The 24,543-nt window shown below is 44.2% G+C and overlaps 1 protein-coding gene across 15 annotated transcripts in view; it reads left to right on the top strand.

Moving 5' to 3' along the window:
* Positions 1–24,543, top strand: part of UQCC1 (ubiquinol-cytochrome c reductase complex assembly factor 1) — a 135,577-nt gene that overhangs the window by 48,756 nt on the left and 62,278 nt on the right. For 9 of the 15 annotated variants that reach the window (XM_002710826.6, XM_017341660.4, XM_089308056.1 and 6 more), the window contains 2 exons: positions 2,731–2,803; positions 10,677–10,734. In XM_002710826.6, the coding sequence (XP_002710872.1) occupies positions 2,731–2,803; positions 10,677–10,734 (131 nt within the window). Of the gene's footprint in view, positions 1–2,730; positions 2,804–10,676; positions 10,735–18,412; positions 18,658–24,543 lie in introns of those variants that run through there. The other 6 variants (XM_089308061.1, XM_089308062.1, XM_089308064.1 and 3 more) reach the window with 2 other exon arrangements.

Raw genomic sequence — 24,543 nt, forward strand, 5'->3', positions numbered from 1 at the left:
AATCCTCCACCTGTGGCGCCGGCACACCGGGTTCTAGTCCCGGTCAGGGTGCCAGATTCTGTCCCAGTTGCTCCTCTTCCAGTCCAGCTCTCTGCTGTGGCCCGGGAGTGCAGTGGAGGATGGCCTAGGTCCTTGGGCCCTGCACCCCATGGGAGACCAGGAGAAGCACCTGGCTCCTGGCTTTGGATCAGTGCGGTGCGCAGGCTGCAGTGCGCCGGCTGCAGTGGCCGTTGGGGGGTGAACCAATGGAAAAGGGAGACCTTTCTCTCTGTCTCTCTCTCTCTCTCACTGTCCACTCTGCCTGTCCAAAAAAAAAAAAAAAAAAAAGAAAAGTATGAACATTGTATAGTATTGGGTATAGTTTATCTTTGGTGACTATGCACATTAGAAAGTTAGCTCTACTAAGTTCTTCATTGGTTTTTCTTCAGTTACTATGCCATTCTGATCTGTGAATGTTTGTTTTTAGTCTGTGTGAATTTCAGTATTTGTATTTATAACTTTCTCTGTCATTTTAAGAAAAAAAATGAGCTTTTTTATTGATGAGCTGATTTATTTAGTTGTATCATTAATGAAATGTTTCAAAGTCCTTGAAATACCTGTTCCCAGAGCACCAAGTTGGTCTTTAGACCTATAATTTAACTTTTTTTTTTTTTTTTAAATATTCACTTATTTATTTGAGAGGTGTAGTTAGAGAGAGAGAGGTAGAGACAGAGAGAGGTCTTCCATCTGCTGGTTCACTCCCAAAATGGCCACAATGGCCGGAGCTGGGCTGCTCCGAAGCCAGGAGCTTCTTCTGGGTCTCTCAGGTGGATACAGGGGCCTAAGCACTTGGGCCGTCTTCCACTGCTTTTCCAGGCAAGGAGCTGCATCAGAAATGGAGCAGCAGAGACCTGAACTGGCGCCCATTTGGGATGCTGGCACTGCAGGTAAAGGCTTAACCTACAGCACTGCCCCCTGTATGTTAAGGCATACTTTACATACACTAAGATATACAAATATTAAGTTCACTACTCAGTGAATAAATTAAAACCACAATTCATATCAAAATCTTAAGAAAATTCTTCATGCTTTTAAGAATAGTGAAAGTTTGATCTTTTCATATTCTACATTCATTAGAAACTTTTATTTATATACCCAGTGTTCTTTTAATCAACAAATTATTGAACTAAAAATAATATAGGAAAAAAGGTCCTCTTGCATCCCCCTTTTCCAGTAGAAAGACATAAAATAGATAGTGGTATCTCTGAGGAAGGAATAAAGGCTTGAGGGTTTTTGTTTGATTTTGGTTGGACTAATGGCTAATCTTTGTTAATATGAAGGCTTTTCGATTATAAAGAGTTAACATGGATAATGCTGGACAGTGGCATAAAGGCTCAAATGTGGTGAAATGAGTTTGAGGGGCTGGCGCTGTGGCGTAACGGGAAAAGCCACTGCCTGCAGTGCCAGCATCCCATATGGCTGCCAGATCGGGTCCCGGCTGTTCCACTTCCGATCCAGCCTTCTGCTGTGGCCTGGGAAAGCAGTAGAAGATGACCCAAGTCCTTGGGCCCCTGCACCCATGTGGGAGACCCGTAAGAGGCTCCTGGCTTTGGATTGGCACAGCTCTGACCGATGGCTCCTGGTTTCAGATCGGCACAGCTCCGGCTGATACTGCTGTCTGGGGAGTGAACCAGCAGATGGAAGACCTCTCTCTCTGTCTCTCTTTCTTTCTCTTTCTCTCTCTCTGCCTCTCCTCTCTCTCTGTAACTCTGACCTTCAAACAAATAAATAAATCTTTAAAAAAATTAGTTTGAGTTAAGGAAAAGATTTAATTTAAACACTGGAATATCTTTTATTAAATAAGTAAATTTTATTAAAATATCTTTTTAATAAAGACTCCATTTTATTTATTTGAAAGACAGAATGATGGAAGGTGAGACGGAGAGAGATCTTCCATCCACTAGTTCACTCCCCAGTGGCCGCAATGACCAGGACTGGGCTGGGCTGGGCTGAAGCAGAAGCCTGAACTGTATTCAAGTTTCCCAAGCACTTGGGCCATCTTCTGCTGCCCTTCCTTGGCATGTTAGCAGGAAGTTGGATCAGAATTGGAGCAGCCAGGCTTCAATATGGTTTGCCAGCATCGCAGGTGTTGGCTTAACCCATTATGCCACGATGCCTGGCCCTTCTTTATTTTTTTTAAGATTCATTTATTTGAAAGGCAGAACTTCAGAGATAGAGAGAAAAAGCAATTGGTCAGTTGATCCATCTTCTGTCTGCTGGTTCACTTAAATGGCTGCAACAGCTGGGTCACTGCCAGGCAGAAGCCAGGACCCTACTCCATCTGGGTCTCCCACATGGGTGGCAGAGATCCAAATACTTGGGCCATCTTCAGCTCCCATCCCAAGTCCATTAGCAGGAAGCAGAGCAGCTGAGACTCCAGCCTGTGCTCCAATATGGAATGCTGGCATTTCAACCGACAGCTTAATCCTCTGATGTATAACATCAACCCCTGGAAAAACCTTCCTGACACTTTTGTGCTCAAATTCTAAAATGTGAACATTGTATGAAGTCTGTATGAATTGCTAGCTTTAAGAAAAGGAAGAAAAAAATGTTTGTTGTTTCAAATGTCCTGGGGACAGATTTGGACCCTTCTTTATAGTTAAAGAAATGTCAGATCTGTGATGCGTGTCTGATAGCAGTAGAACATCTACTTGGTCATGTCTTGAGTTTGTTTTCATTCTCTTTGTCTAGAAGATTAAGATTGCAGCCCTGCGCATGTACACTAGTTGTGTGGAGAAAACTGACTTCGAGGAGTTCTTTCTAAGTAAGTTACTATTTGATGGTTCTCAAAAGGAAAATGAATGTACTTTGATTTTTATGGTGATTTTAATAGGGTATATATTTTTCAATCACTAGTAAACATACTTTTCTGCACAAAATGTATAACTCTAGCTTTTTGTCTCTTTCAGTAGAATAAAAAAAGACAAAAAGAACCCTATAATGGGCCGGCGCCGTGGCTTAATAGGCTAATCCTCCGCCTTGTGGCGCCGGCACACTGGGTTCTAGTCCTGGTCGGGGCGCTGGATTCTGTCCCGGTTGCCCCTCTTCCAGGCCAGCTCTCTGCTGTGGCCCGGGAGTGCAGTGGAGGATGGCCCAAGTGCTTGGGCCCTGCACCTGCATGGGAGACCAGGAAAAGCACCTGGCTCCTGGCTTTGGATCAGTGCGGTGCGCTGGCCGCAGCGCGCTAGCCGCAGCGGCCATTGGAGGGTGAACCAACAGCAAAGGAAGACCTTTCTCTCTGTCTCTCTCTCTCTCACTGTCCACTTTGCCTGTAAAAACAAAAAAAAAAAAAAAAAAAGAAAAGAAAAGAAAGAAAGAACCCTGTAATGAAAACATGTTAACAAATTTATAAAAAGCCTTAAAATTTGTGTGATGCTTTTTAACATTATCATCCCCTTTGTCCATAAATGCGTCTTCTCATATAGGAGTGACCATAGTAATTGTGTGCTTTTTTTTTTTTTTTTTTTTTTTTTTTTTTTTTTGACAGGCAGAGTGGACAGTGAGAGAGAGAGACAGAGAGAAAGGTCTTCCTTTGCCGTTGGTTCACCCTCCAATGGCCGCCGCGGCCGGCGCGCTGCGGCCGGCGCACCGCGCTGATCCGATGGCAGGAGCCAGGAGCCAGGTGCTTTTCCTGGTCTCCCATGGGGTGCAGGGCCCAAGCACCTGGGCCATCCTCCACTGCACTCCCTGGCCACAGCAGAGGGCTGGCCTGGAAGAGGGGCAACCGGGACAGAATCTGGCGCCCCGACCGGGACTAGAACCCGGTGTGCCGGCGCCGCTAGGCGGAGGATTAGCCTAGTGAGCCGCGGCGCCGGCTGTAATTGTGTGCTATTTTACATTCTGTATGTTTTATGTACCATTTTAAAAAAAGATTTATTTATTTTAAAGACAGAGAGGGAGAGGGAGATCTTTAATCCTGTAGTTCACTCAACATATGGCTACAATGGCCAGAGCTGGGCTGGTCTGAAGCCAGGAGCCAAGAGCTTCTTCTGGGTCTTCCACTTGGGTGCAGGGGCCCAAGCACTTGAGCCATCTTCTGCTTTCCTAGGCACATTAGCAAGGAGCTGGATCAGAAGTGGAACAGCCGGATCTCAAACTGGCGGCGCTTTACGGGATGCTGGCATTGCAGTTGGTGGCTCTGCTCACTATGCAACAGCATTGACCCCTTATTTACTATTTTGACACTGAGTTTGTTTCTTTTTGGCGGCGCTTTATGGGATGCTGGCATTGCAGTTGGTGGCTCTGCTCACTATGCAACAGCATTGACCCCTTATTTACTATTTTGACACTGAGTTTCTTTCTTTTTTTAAAAAAAGATTTTACTTATTTATTTGACAGGTAGAGTTGCAGAGAGAGAGGGAGAGGGAGAGAGAAAGGTCTTCCATCCACTGGTTCACTCCCCAGAGGGCTGCAATGGCCAGAGCTGAGCTGGTCTGAAGCCAGTAGCCAGGAGCTTCTTCCAGGTCTCCCACGTGTGTGCAGGGGCCCAAGGACTTGGGCCATCTTCTACTGCTTTCCCAGGCCATAGCAGAGAGCTGAATTGGAGAAGGAGCAGCTGGGACTTGAACCGGTGCCCATATGGGATGCCAGCACTGCAGGCAGCAGCCCAACCTGCTAAGCCTCAGCACTGGCCCTGAAAAGCTAGTTTTTTAAAGTGTTTTCTTTAATCCATTTGCTTAAGTATTTTTATAAAATATTAAGAAAATCTTATCCTCAGATTTAATATTTAATATTTGATTCAGTAAGTCAAATTCATTATGATTAGTTTGAGAGGATACTTACTAGCTATCTATGTCTTGACCAATCCTTTATTATTGAAGATTGTTTAGTATTAATATAGAATCAAATATTATCTTGTTTAAATCAATGTATTATGTTTCAGTTTATAGCCTGTTATAAATTCCTTATTAAACTTGGGAAAATTTTTAAGAATTGTAATTGTTATATTCTATGTGATCACTTTTACATGTTATGCTTTACCTTTATCTCATGTAGGAGTTATAAAACCTTGTGAGATAGGGGTTAAATTATTGTTTTTATTTTTGCTTGCTTTGTTTTCAGAAGCAGTTGAGGCTTAAGGGGCCAAGTGACTGTCCTATGATTGCTTAGCCAAGATTTGAGCCTTTGTTGCTTGGCTTAAAATCCAGGGATTTTTCCACTATGACATGTTGCCTATGAATGAATGTGTTTGCAGTTTAGAAATGTAATCCCTCTTTTTTAAAAGATGTATTTATTTATTTTAAAGAATAACACAGAGAGAGAAAGATCTTCATCTATTGGTTTACTTTCCAAGTGCCCAGAACAACCAGGGCTGGGCCAGGCTGAAGCCAGGAGCCAGGAACTCCATCTGGGTCTCCCACGTGGTTGGCAGGAACCCAAGTACTTGGGCTGTCTTCACTGCCTTTTCAGGTGCATTTTCCAGAATCTGGCTCGGAAGCAGAGGAAACGGGACTTCAGGTGGTGCTCTAACAGGTGTCTCAAGTGGTGGTTTAAGCTGCTATGCTACAGTGCCTTTCCCATAATCCATCTTAGTATTTTTGCATTTTGTTGCACTTAAATAAGAAGTACTTCTGTGAAATGCTGTACTAGTTTTGCAGACTAAAGACTAATGTCGATACATACTATAACCTGTATACTTCACTAAACTTTGTTCTGGCTTTGTCCTTCAAAGTAGTTAGCTGAGGAGGCAGAGAATTTTTCAGTGACACTACTTTTCATATTTTTTTAAACATTTTATTGAAATACAGTATGCATACCAAGAAATACACATATGTATACAGATAAATGCATTTTTGTCATCTGGTCACACTCATTACCAATGCCCAAATTTAAGAACAAATCACTAACTAGTACAACAGTCCTCACTGTCCCCCCACTTCTTTGTTTTTAGCGTGTAAAATGAATATATTGTCATTTCCATGGTATGAGTCAGTGAAGCACTGTAACTCGGTATCTGTATGTTTTCTGTGACTCAGTTTTAGAATTGCCTTTGAAAACCTTTAGCATGTTCATTTGAATTATGCTTCAGTATGGCCTGTTTTTGTCATTTGTGGGCTGGTTAAGTTTTAAAATCAAACTGAATTGGTTCCAGACAATGACTAGTGAATAAAAAGAAGCAGTCTAGAAAGTAGCACCTGAAGACAGATGATGAAAAATATACTGATTCTGACTTTCTTGTGGCTCAAATTCTAAAGAAAGTTTGGAATAAGAGAAGAAAATGTACAGGGGTACCTCAAAAAGTTTAGGGAAAAGGGAATGAAGATTATTTGGATACAAAATAAAAATAAATCATGCATAATTGTTTTATAATAGGTGTTTTTCATGAATGTTTTGAAAACCTCTTGTATATTGCTTCCCAAGATTATAAATGCTATTGGTCACATAGTTCTTGAATTTTATTTTACAATTTTGTGATTATTATTATTTTAAAGGTCTATGTATTTATTTGAAAGAGTTACAGAGAGAGGGAGAGACAGAGAGAACTTTCATCCGCTGGTTCACTCCCCAAATGGCGGCAACAGCCAGAGCTGGAGTCTGGCTGGAAGCCAAGGAGTCAGGAGCTAGGAGTTTCTTCCAGGTCTCCCATGTGAGTGCAGGGGCCCAGGGACTTGGGCCATCTTCCACTGCTTGCCCAGGTGCATCAGCAGGGAGCTGGATCGGAAGAAGAGCAGCTAGGGCTTGAACCAGTGCTCATATGGGATGCCAGTGCTGCAGTCAGCGGCTTTACCCACTATGCCACAGTGCCGATCTCGAATTTTATTTTATTTTTTAAATTTATTTTAAAGGCAGAGAAACTGAAAGAGTGAGAGAGACGGATGGATAAGGAGAACTTCTGTATGCTGGTTAACTCCCCCAAATGTCTGCAACAGCATGGACTGGGCGAGGCCAAAGTCAGTAGCCTGGAACTCCATCTGGGTCTTCCACATGCATGGTGGGGACCCAAGTACTTGAGCCATTATCTGCTACTTCCCAGGGTGTACATTAAAAGGAAGCTGATTCTGATAATGAGATGCAAGTGTCCCAAGCAGCATCTTAACTGCTGTGCCAAACACCTACCCTGGAGCTTGACTGTCCTGAGGGTTCAGTAACTTTTTAAAAGAGTAGAGCACTTCAGGCAGCTGGAAGTTGTTAACCTCCACACTCTCCCTTCTCCCAAAAGAGAGGCTGGTGCACCTTCTTGAAGATTGTATAAGAATGAGTTGTTCACCATGGTATGTTGGTGAATAAAACGTACACACAGCACCCTCTTGAATAGGCTCCCATAAAATGCCAAAGTTATAGACTCTACCATCTCAGAGCCTTGGTGTTCAAAAGGTTTAGCTTCAGAGAGCTGGATTTGGGGATTCTGAGTGGTGAGATGTCTTAGCAGCCAGCTGTTGTTTCTGTGATGTTCTAATGCTGTCCCTTGTTGTCATTGATGAGCACACCATCCGAGTATGCAGTGGTTTACTGATTGGTCTTTTCTAGAGCAGTTCTGCTATGAAAAGCACTGTGGAACAGAGATGGCCAATCAGTAAGGCTTGCATTTAATTCCACACTGCTGTATGCGAACTACTTGCTTTTAACCCATGAGACCGATTACTTCAGAGGCAAGAGTTCTTAGCAAGTTCTGAGTCAGTGATTGACAGAATCAAATAATGAGTGAGGTGTTTCAAGTATTTTAAACTCTAATATTTAAATAATTCAATGAGTAAAAACACTAGCAAATATTTGTTGAGTTACTTTTTGACTACTAGCCATTTTGCTAAATATTTTATAGCCTTAAGTTAACCCTCACAAAAATCTTATAAGGTAGATTATCTTGTCCTCCCTATGTTTATAAAGAGAAGAAAACCAAGCCCTGCGAGACCAAGTACCTTTCCTGAGTCATGTAGTGACTACGACGTAGGGTCAGGATTTTGGATGAGGCAGACTGAGCCCACATTAATGAACAAGTGTGCTAATTCTGCTACTCAAAACAGTGATGAATTATTTAATTTTATCCAACCTGGTGTCAAAGAAGAAAGTGGCTAGCCTCAGAAAAAATGCACTGTGTGTACATTGGAGGAAGAGTGTAATCAAAACAAAGGCATATTGCAGATTTTGACTTTGAAGTGTGGAAACAGGTTTCATTGAGCTAAAGAATCTGCTCTAGTTTTGCATTGCTGACAGTCAACATTCATTGGCCTTATTTTTTAGGGTTTTACCCTGTGGGTTTCTATTCTGACTCCAGTAGGTAGAGGGACTCAAATCATGTGCCAGCCCTTTTCTCATCCTCAGCCCTGAGCTGACCCCTCGAAGGGAAAATGGTGACCTGAGTCCAGCTGTTGGCCGGCCTGCCTGCCTGTGCTTTCCAGCCCAAGAACTGATTCCCTCTCTGAGAAAACTGGAAAGGCTCCTGGAGGCTGCCGAGAAGCTTTGATGTAGAGGTAGCAGTTGAACAGATTGTCCTTTGCAGGCGGCCAAATTTCATTTTCCAGATTGAAAGACAGACTTCCAAGAAAACTTTTCTTCTTAATGTTTTGTTCTAGCATCCAAAAAAAGACCCAGCTTCAGATCCAGGCTTGAGAGTTTCTCAGGGCTATTCTTGTTCTAGGTGGAGGGCGGCTGGCCCACTCTCAGATGGCATGTGTCTTAATAGCTGTATGGCTGGCCAAGCCAGCCTTTGCCTCCCTCCTGCTAAGCTCTGAGAGGAAGTCCACTTGACAGCTGCTGGGCACTCCCAGTAAGCTCACCGAGTATTTTGGTATCACTTTGTGACAGACATGGATTCAAACCCCAGCCTGCCACTAGCTTGTTAATAGGACTGCCCTCAAGTTACTTAGCGTTTTTGAGGCTGTTTTCTCGTCTTTACAATGAGGATTCCTAGTGCTTCCCTCTGGGGTTAAAGTAAGGGTCAAGTTAGATCATTGACATGACCAGCAGTGAACCTGACATGTAGTATGGGTCCTCAGAGAGTGCTGGTTTCTGACAGTTTTAGTATTAGGAGGACAGAATGACAATTTTTAAATTAATTAATTAATTTTTTTGACAGGTAGAGTTATAGACAGTGAAAAAGAGAGAGACAGAGAGAAAGGTCTTCCTTCCGTTAGTTCATCCCCCAAATGGCCGCTATGGCCGGCGCTGCACTGATCCGTAGCCAGGAGCCAGGTGCGTCTTCCTGGTCTCCCATGCAGGTGCAGGTGCCCAAGCACCTGGGCCATCTTCCACTGCCTTCCCGGGCCGCAGCAGAGAGATGGACTGGAAGAGGAGCAGCCAGGACTAGAACCCGGCACCCATATGGGATGCCGGCACCGCCGTAGGCTGAGGATTAACCAAGTGAGTGAGCCACAGCGCCGGCCCCCAGAATGACAATTAGGAACACAGTGTCTGGGGTCAAGCAGATATGAATTTGATCAGAGCTATTTTGTTTCATAAGTTTGTGGCCTTGGGCAATTGCTTCATTTCTCTAAAAATCAGTTTTCTTACCTATACGCACCTGGCAGGATTGTTGGGGAGATTCACTGAGCTATTGCATGTGAAGCACCTATTCTGACTGGCACATAGTAAACTCACCGTGAATTATAGGTCTGTCTTATTCTTGGCACTGAGAGTGCACCTCACGTGATCCTGCCCTGTGTTTTATCTTCCTATTTGTTATCATTTAGTGCTTTGTATACTTCACTGGCTACTGAAAGCAGAGGATACTACTCCTTTTTTTTTTTCCCAAAAAATTTATGTATTTAAAAGTGACAGAGAGAGAGAGATCTTCTATTCTTCTGTGAATTGGTTCGCTCCTGAAATGGCTGCGTCAGCCAGGGCTGGGCCAAGTTGAAGCCATGAGCCAGGAATTCCATCCTGGTCTTCTACATGGATGACAAAGCCTCAAGTATTGGGGCCATATTCTGCCGCCTTCCGAGATGCATTAGTAGGAAGCTGGATCCTTATAAGAGTAGCCAGTACTTGAACTGGCACTCAGATACGGGATGCTGGTATGACTAACGTAGTTTAACCTGCTTCATAACAACTGTGGACCTAACTACTTCTTTTCTTTATTCATTGCTCCAAAGGACAGAGTTTTCTTGTTTCTCTTCATTCTCCTGCTTCAGCTTTTCTGCTATGGTGTAATAAGGAGATCATATTCAGTGAGGCACCCCTCATCTGCCCAGAGGCGTTTCTTAGAGATCTGAGAATTGAGAGGTGGATGTCTGAGCATGGACATGCGGGATCTGAAACCAAGGAAGGGGTGACTACTGGCCTTTGATTAGATAAGGTCTGCTTTCTCATTTTGCCTTGGCTTCCTCAGTCCCCAGTTTTTTCTCCTAATTATTATCTTTTTGGGCAAATCATTCTGCATACTCATGTCCATAGCACACTGGAAACCTTGTAGAAAGAAGACGGGAAAAAGGAGACACTGGAGCTCAAGTGAAAAAAGCTGATGTTCAGAGGGGGCAGGCCAGGTGGCATTTGCTTGGCTCTTTGGAATTCAAGCCCAGCAAGGGAAGGTACTGTAGAATCACACAGAAGTTGGAAGAAACCACAGAGACCATCTAGGCCGTGTTATGAAAAGTGAGAAAACAGTGGAACGAATGTTAGTAGGAATTCCTACTAACATTTAAAATACAGTCAGCATGCCTCCCTGAACCATCACACATTTACATTTTATTGTTATTTTCTAGGGTGTCAGATGCCAGATACATTCAACTCATGGTTTCTTATAACGCTACTCCATGTCTGGTAAGTGAGGTCACCACTTTTTTTTTTTTTCTTTTTTTTCTAACACTGCTGACTTGTAAGGTATAGCCTTCTGCAGGGCTGATTATATGAAATGGCAGTTGTTCAGGCATTAAAAATTGTTCCTTTCATTTTTAATAACTGGTGTCTTGAAGGACATTTTTATTAAAGGTCAAAGCATAGGCCCAGAAATAAACTAATATTTGTAAGTTTTTTTTTTTTTTTTTTCAAAGAGCACCTAACCCAGTGAACAATGCTATCAGTATCTCTAAGAGACTCTGTGAGCTTAGATGGAAAGTTCTCTCCTTTGGCTGTTTTAGGAAAGTTCACATTTACGTAAAAGTGGTTTGAATTGTGAGAACCTGTGGTCATTTTCATTGCTGGTCATCAGAAACCTGTAACAAATTACAGCACTGACATTTACCTCTGCACTCTAAAGTGTGCATACAGGTTAGAGGCTTGCCAGGTTTGTTGCATGTAAAAATATTTAACACCTTACACAGTATATTTTTTCTTCAGCTGTGAAATAAATAGCCAAAAAAAATCAATTTTTCATCTAACGTTACGCAGTATTAAAGGTCAGAAGGATATAGGAGAGTCGTTGAAGTGGGGGCTGGGGAATGTATTTTTTGAACTGCCAGATCTTGGGAAGGTAAATTCTGGAGAACTAAGTTTACTACTTTGACCATAGTGAGTATCTGAGGAACGTGGGGAATGACTGCCCTGTCAAAAGGACCCTTGTTTGAGACTGCCTTCAGCTGAGCCTGTGCATCACAGGCTGACTATATAAAGGCGTTTTGGTTTTGATTGCTTCTGAAACGTTCCTTCTCCTGAACTCACATTGTCACTGAATTTGGCTGGGGGGCCTAGGGTAGCAGCTTGTTTTACATGATGATTTTTTTGAAGCAAATAGTTTATCGAGTGCACACTACGTCCTAGGTACTTTGCTGGGAACTGGGGATAGTTTTCGAGTGGCTCACAGTCTAGTTTAGGAGATAAGACCTGTATGATAGTTAATTATGAATTAGAATGGCAAACTTTTATATTAAATGTGAGTGGTGCTTTTAGGATCACAGAGGAAGCTTCAACTGTCAGAACCCTTAGTAGTTCTACCTGTTAGTTCTTTTTTTTTTTTTTAAGATTTATTTATTTATTTGAAATTCAGAGTTACACAGAGAGAGGAGAGGCAGAGAGAGAGAGAGAGATCTTCCATCCACTGGTTCACTGCCCAATTGGCTGCAACACCCAGAGATGCGCCCATCCGAAGCCAGAAGCCAGGAGTTTCCTCCAGGTCTCCCACTAGGGCACAGGGGCCCAGACCACAGCAGAGAGCTGGATTGGAAGTGGAGCAGCCCGGTCTCGAACTGAGAGTAGCCGGGTCTCGAACCAGTGCCCATATGGGATGCGGGCACTTCAGTCCAGGGCGTTAACCCGCTGCACCACAGCACCAGCCCCTCTACCTGTTAGTTCTTTCAAATGTGTCCTGCTTTTTAGTCAAAGGCTAAGGAGAGACACTGCCTTCCTGTTTTAATGGTAAAAGTTAGGGAGAGGGTACAGGGTGGGGAAAGTGGGCCTATGGAGGAGAAAACAACTTTCCCAAGAGGGGAGTACTGCAGAGGCAGCACCGTAGACTTACTCACTGGCAAGGTGGCAGGGTTAAGAGAAGGCTAGGCTGTTCCCAAAGGAGCTCAAAGATAATATTCAGCCTGTATGAAAGACTCTTTATTGCCTATATAGCTAGAGGTATCAGAGTGTTGGAGGGAGTGGATGGCAAAATAAAATATATAATCCCTGTGACCACATCCCAAGGTCAATACCTGACTAATAGCAACTTAGAGAACCTTGAAGCTACACGTAGTTCTTTAAAGTTTCCAAATTGTGCCTGCTGAGTCTTTTTTGCTGAGGTTGGTTTGAATTCGCTAAGGAGTGGTGTGGGCCATCACCAGTCAAGTGTGGGAGGGAGGCTGTCTGCCTCCGATCTGTGCTTGTTCTCTCCCTGTGCTTCTGTTGATCTACAGACTTCAGTGCAATAAGTCAGAACTTTATGATTTCAATCATCAAAGTCTTATCAAGGACCTACTGTGCGTTCAGGGCCATGGACATCGGAGCGAAGGCTATGACATGGTCTGTACCTTTAAGAAACTTAGTCTGTCTTCTTCCTGCTAGTATTACACTATGGGGCAACAGTGATGGCTCAAGCAGTTGGGTTCTGTCACGCATGTGAGAAACCTGGGTTAAATACCTGGCACCTAGCCTGGTCAGGCACAGCCCAGCCTTTGCCACTGTGGGCATTTGGGATGTGAAGCAGCAGATGGGATCTCTCTGTGTCTGTCTCTATCTCTCTGCCTTTCAAATAAATAAATTTTTAAAAAGATTTATTTATTTATTTGAGAGGTGGAGTTATAGAGAGGCAGAGGCAGAGAGAGAGAGAGAGTTGGGCAAATCTGAAGCCAGGAGCTTGGAGCTTCTTGTGGATCTCCCATGTGGGTGCAGTGGCCCATGGATTTGGACCATCCCTTGATGCTTTTCCAGGCCACCAGCAGGGAGCTGGATTGGAAATGGAGCAGCTGGGACTCGAACCAACACCCATATGGGATGCTGGCACCACAGGCCGTGGCTTTACCTGCTATGCCACAGTGCTGACCCCTCAAATAAATAAATTCTTAGAAAATAGAACTTAGTCTAGTGGAAAACAGGCGTAAAGTACAATTGTTTATAAAGGATGCCAACAAAAGAAATACTGTGGCCAAGGCACAGGTAGATGCTGTGGAAGCACACACAGCTGTGGTGGTGGGGCAGTGATGGATAAAGGCGCTCTGCAGTGATGTTGAAGAGGTGCCCTGCACAGTGAGTGGACTTTATGTCAGAGAGAGGGAGGGCAAAGATTCATTTATTTATTTGAAAGGCAGTTATAGAGAGGCAGAGAGAGAGAGAGAGAGAGAGAGAGCGCATGCTTCTATCTGCTGTTTCAGTCCTCAAATAGCTGCAGTGGCTGGAACTGGGCCAATCCAAAGCCAGGAGCCAGGAGTTTCTTCTAGGTCTCCCATGTGGATGCAGGGACCCAAGCACTTGGGCCATCTTCCACTTCTTTCCCAGGCCATAGCAGAGAACTGGATTGGAAGAGAAGCAGCTGGGACTTGAACCAGTCCCTATATGGGATGCTGGCACTGCAGGCTGTGGCTTTACTCGCCACACCACTGCACCAGCCCGTGAGAGCATTTTTAAGTTGAGGGAACATCAGATGCCAAAGACAGACTACGTACAAGAACATAGAGCAGTTGAGGGGCACTGGTTGTCTAGATGTCTAGGGCAGGTTTATGGGGGTTAAAGGGACACATTAAAAGAACTTTGGAGCCCAGTTGTGCTGTGCTGCTTTAAGAGGGTTTGGGGAATTCTCTGTTCTGAGAGATGGATGGTGTCAGGAGGAATGATGCATCTTATTCTTCTGGCCTTGTTCTCTTAGCTTGAAGCCCCACCAGGAGGGTAACCCAGGGATAGCCAAGTACAGAGTGACAGAAATCAAGACTTACAAGAGGAGGAGAGATTGAAATACCTCTTAGAAATGCTTGCATGAGGGAGAGGTAGGGAGGCTTAGAAAACAGTCCTAAAAATCAAAAGACTCTTCCCAAAACGAAACCGAAACCAAACAGCTAGCAAGTAAAAATACCATGGAGCTGGGCTTCCCGTGAGTGCTTGCTTGGGTTTCCAAGAGTGGTAGTTCCTGTTGACTCTTAGAATAGGGTTAGGGGCTGGCGCCATGGCTCACTTGGTTAATCCTCTGCCTGCGGCGCCAGCATCCCATGTGGGCGCCAATTCTAGTCCTGGTTGCTCTTCTTCCAGTCCAGCTCTCTGCTGTGGCCTGGGAAAGGCAGTGGAGGATGGCCCAGTGCTTGGGCCCCTGCACCCACATGGGAAACCAAGAAGAAGCACCTGGCTCCTGGCTTCGGATTGGTGCAGCTCCGTCCGTAGCGGCCATTTGAGGGGTGAACCAATAGAAGGAAGACCTTTCTCTCTGTCTCTCTCACTGTCTAATTCTACCTGTCAAATAAATAAATAAATAAATAATCTTTTAAAAAAAAAGACTAGGGTTAGCATTTCTCACATCGTGTCAGGTCCTTGGAGGATCTATTGATGTTTCACTTACCCTGTTTTTTTCTAGGACTGGGAGTCCCCTTCCAGTTTCTAGAGGATCCTTATCACTTGTATATTTATGTGAGCATGCAGCCAAAAGGACTGTGTGTCCATGGTCTTTCCTGAACAAGATTAGCATTGACTGTGGTTGCAGAAAAAATGCTCAGAGAGGCTGCTTTCTGGGCTGTCAGCATCCTCACATGGAGTTGATGAAGGCAAGCCTCCTTTTCTATTCCCTGTCTTTCCCCAGTGGCTTTGTGATCTGTTTAGGTGCCTGCACCACCTTGGAGTCTTCCTTGACTTGTCACTCACTCCTTTACCTCAACAATCATCAGTCACTGAAGTCAATTTTTCTTTGCCCTGGAACTGGCATTATGGCACAGCGGGTTAAACTGCCACCTGCAATGCCAGTATCCCATATGAGTACGAATTTGAGTCCTGGATATTCTATTTCTGATCTGGTTTCCTGCTAATGCACCTGGGAAGGCAGAGGAAGAAAATTTAAGTCCTTGGATCCCTGCACCCAATTGGACACCCAGATGAAGCTCCTGGTTCCAGGCTTCGGCTTGGCCTAGCTCTGGCCATTGCAGCCATTTGGGGAGTGAACCAGCAGATAAAAGATCTCTCTCTGTCTGTCCCTCTGCCTCTCCTCTCTCTGTAAGTCTGGCTTTCAGATACATAAGTAAATGTTTTAAAAAACACAGATTCTAGTCCCGGTTCCTCTTCTTCTAGTCCAGCTCTCTGCTGTGGCCTGGGAAGGCAGTGGAGGATGGCCCAAGTGCTTGGACCCTGCACCCGCATGGGAGACCAGGAGAAGCACCTGGCTCCCAGCTTCAGATCAGCGCGGTGCGCCAGCCGCAGCGGCCATTGGAGGGTGAACCAACGGAAAAGGAAGACCTTTCTCTCTCTCTCACTCTCTCACTCTCTCACTGTAAACTATGCCTGTCAAAAAATTTAAAAAAAAAACAAACACCACAGATTATTTTGGTGGGGGCCTTCCTTGAGATTAGGCTGCTGCCTGTGGCGCAGGCGTCCCATGTCAGAGTGCTAGCTTGCATAATGGCTACTCTGATTACCATCAAACTCCCTGCTACAGTGCATGGGATGGCAGTGGAAGATGACTCAAATATTTGGGTCCCTCCCACCCATATGGGAAACCAAGATGGAGTTCCTGGCTTCTGCCTGCCGTATACCTGGCTACCACAAGGAATGAAACAGCAAATAGAAGATCTTGGTCTCTGACTGGCTTGCCCTCTCTCTCCATCACTCTGACTTTCAGATAAATCTTTTAAAAATAGGTTATTTTGATGCAAAAATTTTTGAAATCAAAGCATAACTTTTTTCAAAGATTTAGATATTTTACTTGAAAGAGTGATAGAGAGAGTAGAAGAAGCAGAGAGAGAGAGGTCTTCCATCTGCTGGTTCACTCCCCAGTTGGCCGCAACAGCTGGAGCTGTACCGATCTGAAGCCAGGGGCCAGTAGCCTCCTCCAGGTCTCCCATGTGGGTGCAAGGGCTCAAGGACTCGGGCCATCTTCTACTGCTTTCCCAGGCCATAGCAGAGAGCTGGATTGGAAGTGGAGCAGCCAGGACTCAAACCGGCACCCATATGAGATGCTGACACTGCAGGTGGCGGCTTTACCTGCTATGTCACTGTGCTGGACCTATAACTTTTCTCATAATATGCAATTTCCATGAACTTTATTTTTATAAAGACTTATTTATTTATTTAAAGGAGCTAGAGGAAGCAGCAGAGAGAGAGAGAAAGAGATTTTCTATTCACTGGTTCACTCTTCAAATGGCCACAATAGCTGGGGCTGGGCCAGACTGAAGCCAGGAGCCTGGAATTCTATCCAAGTCTCCCACTTGGGTACAGGGGCCCAAGGACTTGGATAATCTTCTGCTGCTTTCCCAGACAGATTAGCAGGGAGCAGGATCGGAAGTGGAACAGTTGGAACTCAAACTGGTACTCTTATGGGATGCTGGTATTGCAGGCAGTGACTTAACCTGCTGCACCATAACAGTAGCACCTGATATGAAAGCTTTATAAAATGTGTTCTTATAATGTCAGATAATCTCTGATATTTCCTATTTCTTATAAGTTCATTTCAATAGAAATCCAGGGGCTAATGTTGTGGCAATACCAGCATCCCAATTGGGCGCTGTTTTGAGTGTCTTACAATGTAAGCATCCCATATCAAAGCACTGGTTCAAGTCTGGCTACTCTGCTTCCTACGCAGCTCCCTGCTAATGTGCCTGGGAGAGCAGAGGTAGATGGTCAGAGTTCTTGGTTCCTCACCACCCACATGGGAAATCCAAAGGGAATTCTGGGCTCCTGGCTTTAACCTGGACCAACTCCAGCCATATGGCCATTTAAGGAGTAAACCGCTTCTCTCTCTCTCTCTCTCTCTCTCTTCTCTCTCTTCTCTCTCTTCTCTCTCTTTCTCTCTCTTTCTCTCTCTTTCTCTCTCTTTCTCTGTCACTGCCTTTCAAATAAAATAAGTATTTTAAAAAAATAAACAAATTTGGGGCCGGCACTATGGCATAGCTGGTAAGGCCACCGCTTGCAGTGCCAGCATCCCATATGGGTGCCAGTTCGAGTCTCAGCTGCTCTACTTCTGATCCAGCTCTCTGCTATAGCTTGGGAAAGCAGTAGAAGATGGCCCAAGTCCTTGGGCTCTTGTGCTCTTGTGGGAGACCCGGAGGAAGTTCCTGGCTCCTGGCTTCAGATCAGCGCAGCCCTGGCTGTTGCAGCTATCTGAGAAGTAAACCAATGGATGGTTTACTCTCTCTCACTCTGTTTCTCTCTTGCTGTCTCTCTCGCTCTCTGTCTCTACCTCTGTCTCTCTGTATCTCTGCCTTTGAAATAAATAAATGAATCTTTAAAAAAAACAACAACAAAAAACCAAATTCATGGTGTCACACACAATGAGTTGCAACCTGAAAACTGATCTTTTGTCTCTGGCCTCATTCTCCCCATTCCATTGTTCTCAATATAAATTGGGTCCATGCACACACACACATACACACACACTTTAATTTTCTCCATTGTTTTTGGGATAAAAATTCAAGTTTCTTAGCATGGTGTTCATTTCTCACCAACCATGACCTGTGCTGCCTTTACAAAGTCTGATCTAAGTGCCATTACCACCACCGCCTGCCCTAGGTAAGCATAGTATGTAGTATTCTTCTGCGCCAAGTGTCTTCTGTCTCAAAGGCCCTTCCCCTTGCTCTCTGACTGACACATGCCTATTTTCCCCTCAGTATCCAATTCAGATATTATCTCTTTGAAGCCTTGCCCTCCCTCTGAAAGCTGAGGTAATGCCTCTGCTATGTTTCCTTAATATTTTGCACCCCTCTGTTTGAACACTTAAAGCATTTGTATTAGTTTTCCTCTTGGATGATGAATTTATTGAGAGTAAAAGTAACTTTCATTATTTTTGCATCTCTGTCTTCTCTTCAGTGCCATTCTTAGTCTTAGTTTGTATTAGTAAAAAAGATTTAAGTGAGGGCCAGCACTGCAGCTCACTAGGCTAATCCTCCTCATGCAGCGCCAGTACCCCGGTTCTAGTCCCGGCTGCTCCACTTCCTATCCAGCTTTCTGCTATGGCCTGGGAAAGCAGTAGAAGATGACCCAAGTCCTTGGACTCCTGCACCCACTTGGCTCCCGACTTCAGATTGGCTTAGTTCCGGCCTTTGCAGCCATCTGGGGAGTGAACCAGCGGATAGAAGACCTCTCTGTCTACCTCTCTGACTTTCAAATAAATAAAAATCAGTCTTTAAAAAAATTTAAAAACAAGGTAACAAATTAAATGCTTATTTGTTAATAATTAATATTAGTATTATTAATTATATGCTTATTCTTAAACCTAGATTCATAAAATTAGAATATTTATTCTCCAATTGAACCTATAGCATGCAGCAAATTTGTTACCTTATCAGGCTTAGAGAGAGAGAGAGAGATTAAACACATCATTCGTAAAGTATAGCTGGGGGCGGACTGTGGCACAGAGGTTATGTCGGTTAAACTGATGGTGTTAAGTTGATGCTTTGGATCTCTGTTTTCCCTGGCAGCTGGATTGGAATTGGAGCAGCCAGGACTTGAACTAACACTTGTATGGGACGCCGACTGTGGCTTAACCTGCTGTGCCACAACCCTGGCCTTGAGGATTGCTTGTGCATGTAATCAAAAATTTTAAAAAAATTTTGTTTGAATGAAAATGATGACAAGATGATCATTATATGGGAGGAAACAGGATGGAGGGGCAGCATTTTGTTGCTTTTTATTTTAAGTTGGGGAAACATTGGAACCTTGTTCTAAGCTGAGAGAAGACACCTCTGGGAAAGAAGAGAAAAAAGTAAACTGTGGGAGTGGGAAGGGGCTAGAAAGAAAACTAGAGCCAGTCTCAGCCAGCCAGAGAACTGCCTTGGCAAACACCGGCCGCCCCTGCACTGCAAGAGGGCTCTTGGAAGCCACCACAGCAGTTTTGATGCAGCTGTTGGGCAATGGGGCTCCTGCTGATTCCTGCAGCTTCAGACCTGCTCTCTATGGTGAACCTGGCCATGTACACATCCTCTTGTCTGCTTCTCCCAGCCAGAGTTGCTCTCTTCAAACACCCACATGTATAGTTTTTTGTTTTGTTTCGTTTTGTTTTTTGTTTGCCTATACCAAGAGCCTGTGCAGCAGTATTTTACCAACACTGCATAACCTAAGTGCCCTGGTATCTGCTACCCCCTGGAGCTTGTTCTTTATAGTAACTCTGACAGGTAGGCTGCGGGCCAGGTGTAGCTCTTGGATGAGGTTCCTTGTCAGGTGAGATGGCTTCAGGAGGTGCCTCATTCTGCTTGTCGGTTTGTCCATGTACTGTCCTGTGGCCCTACGCTCCCTCTCAGAAGAGTTAAACTTCAAGAAGAGGCAGCTTAGGAAACCAGATGGAGCTAGCCATGTATACAACCCTGGGAAAGGATCAGTGTGCCAGCTGACAAACAAATAAATCCATTCATGAGCGTGGCTGGGGCTCGAGTGTGGCCATGTTTGCTCTGCTTTCTTGGCCTCAGCTGGTGACAGAGGAAGGGAAACAAGCTCATGAGCGTTCCCTTTGGGATTCCTTCAGAACAGTGACAGAGCTGTCCACGCGCCTGCGCGTCTTCAGTGAATTCAGAGTCAGATCCTCTGTAAGCAGCTTATAGATGACAGTGTTGGAGGACCAAGGCCAGAACACAACCGGCTTTGTGAGAGAGCCCAGAGTGAGTGAGACAAGATGCTCAGAGCTGCCAATATGTAGCAAGAGGTCAGCATCAGGAATAACAGGAATTCCTCCCTCTGAGATGCAGGGACAGACAGAAGGTTGTTGCTAGGAAACTGCGGTTGCTTTAATTCTGCAGACAGTGTTGCACTTCCTTCTTGTCTTGCTTAGCAGGAGGAGGCTCTGGGTGCTCTGCTGTCACAGAACGGAGGGAATAGTGTGGCTTGGAGCTCAGGCTGCATTCCAGCTCCAGTCTTCTGCGCTGTGAATTGAGGTCACGTCACTTTCTCATAGCATCAATTTTCTGTGAAATGAGGACAATTTATAATGGGTAAATTATTATGTAGATTAGAAGAGGTTATAAATGCAAATGTATCTTTTCAAGATGTATTTTTAAAGATTTTATTTATTTATTTGAAAGACAGATTGACAGAGAGAGAGGGTTAGATCTTCCATCCACCAGTTCACTCCCCAAATGACCACAGTGGCCAGGGTTGGGCCAGTTGAAAGCTAGGAGCCAGAAACTCTGTCCAGGTGCAGGAACCATCTTCTGCTGCTTCCACAGGTGCATTAGCAGGGAGCTGTGATGGAAGCAGAGCGGCTGAGACTCTAGCCAGTATCGGGTGGTGGCTTAGCAGGCTGTGCCACAACACCAGCCCTGCAAATGCATCTTACAGTGAAAGTCTCAGACGCATATTAGAGGATTTAATAAAAAGTGGTATGGTTGTTACTATTTGCCGTAAGACAAAATTGGTATCTTTAGCTCATTATTATTTGACACTTATGGTCAGTGAGTTTTTCTTCCTTTGTTCTCTCTCTGCCTGCCTTTTATTTCATTTTATTTAAAAATTTTTTTTTCTGCCTGCTTTTTAGAGCTATTAAGGGAGTGATTGGATTAAGACTTGAATGCTCCTTTTTTTCTTTACTAGCTGGATTATTTGCCTTCCTTATATGTTAAAGAGATCACTATTATTTATGAGCTGCTGGAATCACTGAGAGACAAGGATAGTACTGTGAAGCTTGAAACTTCAATAATAAATTGTGGGTTTAAGAACATCATCAAACTTGCAAGGAGCAACAGGAGTCGCTCCTAACCATTTATAGTTTATTTTGCATTCTTAAGGTCAATTTTAATTATTTTTTGGAATGGAATCACCCCCAACCCCCAGCCCCTGCAACAGAGCTTTAAAATCTTGAAGTTGAATCATTGGCAAAATGTAATTTGACCTCTCAACATTTAATTTAAGCATTTATTATGAGGAATGCATCCACAATGTGAATTGATGTGGAGCTCCCCTGTTCCTTTGTTTGAACTGTGGAATAGCTTACTTACTGACACAAAGATTATTGTAAGCTCGGAGTCTGACAGGTATTGGCTTTATTTTACAGTGGGTACCAGAGTCATCAAGACATTGTTTTTATTAATCATTTTGAATTTATTTATTTTTCTTTTACCTTCCAACATTCTTTAACCTTTTCTGGACAGTTCAGGTTGTCCTGATAACCCTCAACTGTGTTTTGCCAGACTATGGTCTGGCACGAAGTAGATTTACACTGTCCTGTTGAACCTCAATTGCTCTGCTATTTTTTGGTGTCTGTTTTAAAATAAAATTTTAGTTCTTCTTTTCCTGTTGGGCTGCCAGCAGTTACTTTCTGTTGTTACAGGTATGCTTGTCTCAAGTGAGTTGATCTTTTCTGATGTGCTATTTCTAATTTGATGCTAATTTTTAAATTTAAATTATTGCTTTTTGGAGGATGAAATAAAAAACAGAGCAAATGGCTTCTGGAGGTTTTATTCTATTCATTAAAGGGGGCAAAAAACAAACAAAAGATAAAATCAAAAGCCCACAGTAACTTAGACCAATTCTGGGATCAGATTATCTCTGTTTGGATCTTAGCTTTGACACTCGCTTTTTAGTTTGGGCAAGTTACTTCTCTGAGATTCATTTCCTCAGACAGTGAAACAGAGACAGTAAGAATACCAGCCTCACAAAGTTGTAAAGATGAAATGAAGTCATCTATTTAATGCATGTAGCCAAGTGCCTGGCACAAAGTCATGTTAGCTATTAATTATAACACTTGTCTATTTAGGCTATGTAAAGTTTTTCTTTTTTCCTATTAGTCATTTTTATTTTTTTAAAATGATTTATTTATTTATTTGAAAGGTAGCGTTACATAGAGAGAGGGACAGACAGAGAGATCTTACATTGCTGGTTCACTCTCCACATGGTTAGAATGGCTGGGACTGGGCCAGGCCATAGCCAGTAGTGCAGGACCCTGCCTGGGTCTTTCATGTGGGTGACAGGGATCCAAGGACTTGAACCATCTTTTGCTGCTTTCCCAGATAAATTAGTAGGAAGCTGGATTGGAAGTGGGGCAGTTGGGACTGGGGACTTAAACCAGAACTCATGTGAGACGCTGGCATAGCAGATGACAACAATAAGTGCTACGCCACATTGCGAGCCCTTCCATAGTCTTTTTTTTTTCTTTTAATTATTTATTTATGTACTTGAAAGGCAAAGTTACAGAGAGAGAGAGAGAATCTTCCATCTGCTGATTCAAATGGCTGCTAATGGCTGGGGCTGAGCCATGTTGAAGCCAGGAGCTTCATCTGGGTCTCCCATTTGGGTGCAGGGGCCCAAGCACTTGGGCCATCTTCTGGTGCTTTCCCAGGTGCATTAGCAGGAAACTGGATTGGAAGTAGAGCAGCCAGGACTTGAACCAGCACCCATATGGGATTCTGGCGCTGCAGACAGCAGCTTTACCTGCTATGCCACAGCACTGGCCCCCCATTAGTCATTTTTTTTTTTTTTTTTTGACAGGCAGAGTTAGAGAGTAAAAGAGAGAGACAGAAAGGTCTTCCTTCCACTGGTTCACCCCCCAAATGGTTGTCATGGCTGGCGCGCTGCACCGATCTGAAGCCAGGAGCCAGGTGCTTCCTCCTGGTCTCCTATGCGGGTGCAGGACCCAAGCACTTGGGCCATCCTCCACTGCCTTCCCAGGCCACAGCAGAGAGCTGGACTGGAAGAGGAGGAACTGGGACAGAATCTGGCGCCCTGACCGGGACTAGAACCCGTGATGCCAGCGTCGCAGGTGGAAGATTAGCCTAGTGAGCCGTGGCACTGGCCAGCCCCCATTAGTCTTTTTTAGAACAGAAAAGAATAAATTGAATTCAGCCTGGATTAGATGTTATCCTAATAGTTAAGTGAATTAGAAATCTATTAATCTGTGATCTCCAGGTGCCCAGAAAGCTTCACTGGGGCAATTGTGGATGAAACACAAATTTGGAGTTAAGATTTCATCATGTGGGGCTGGTGCTGTGCCATAGTGGGTAAGGCCACTGCCTGCAGTGCCAGCATCCCATATGGGTGCTTGTTCAAGACCCGGCTGCTCCACTTCCAATCCAGCTCTCTGCTATGGCCTGGGAAAGCAGTGGAGGATGGCCCAAGTCCTTGGGCCCCTGCACCCACAAGGGAGGCCCGGAGGAAGCTCCTGGCTCCTGGCTTTTGATCGGCACAGTTCCAGGTTTTGTGGCCATCTGGGGAGTGAACCAGCGGATGGAAAACCTCTCTCTCACTGCCTCTCCTTCTCTCTCTGTGCAACTCTGACTTTGAAGTAAATAAATAGATCTTTAAAAAAATTTTTCATCATGTCCATTCATTTTGTAGCAGAAGTGTTTTCTCAATGTAAAAATAGCGTGTAGGGGCCAGTGCTGTGGTGTAGGAGGTAAAACTGCTGCCTGCAGTACCGGCATCCCATATGGGTGCCACTTTGTGTCCCAGTTGCTCCACTTCTGATCCAGCTCTCTGCGATGGCCTGGGAAAGCAGTAGAAGATGGCCCAATTCCTTGGGCCCCTGCGCCTGTGTGGGAAACCGGGAGGGGCTCCTGACTCCTGGCTTCGGATCGGTGCAGCTCTGGCCGTTGCAGCCATCTGGGGTGTGGGTCAGCAGATGGAGCACCTTTCTTTCTGTCTGCCTCTGCCTCTCTGTAACTCTGCCTTTCAAATGAATAAATAAATCTTTTTTTTAAAAAAATAGTGTGTATAGAATGCTAACTCTGTGAAAAAAGGGAAAGAAAAGATGCTACCATTTATTTGAAAAAAGAATATGTACACATATAAACTTGTATGTAGATGATGTGTAGAAGGATTCCTAAGAAACTAGTAACTGTGGGTGCTTATAGGAGAGGAACTGGTTGGCCAGAGGATGAAGACAGAAAGGAGACTTAGTTTTTATTACCATGTGTATATTACCTTTTAAAAACAGTTCTTAGAGAAAAGAGTAAACTGAATATGATAAGCTGCAAGCCTAAGAATTGGCCTTCAACTGCTTGTCTGGACATATCCAGGGAGCTGTCTAAAATGTGGGCCCACTCTTTAGCTCTGCTTTTCCCTTGCAGAAGATAAACATAAAAGTTCTTTACAAGCTATTTTTCT

This window comes from Oryctolagus cuniculus, chromosome 11, assembly GCF_051225735.1.
Source record: "Oryctolagus cuniculus isolate XC-2025 breed Fujian yellow rabbit chromosome 11, ASM5122573v1, whole genome shotgun sequence".
Classification (NCBI taxonomy): domain Eukaryota; kingdom Metazoa; phylum Chordata; class Mammalia; order Lagomorpha; family Leporidae; genus Oryctolagus; species Oryctolagus cuniculus.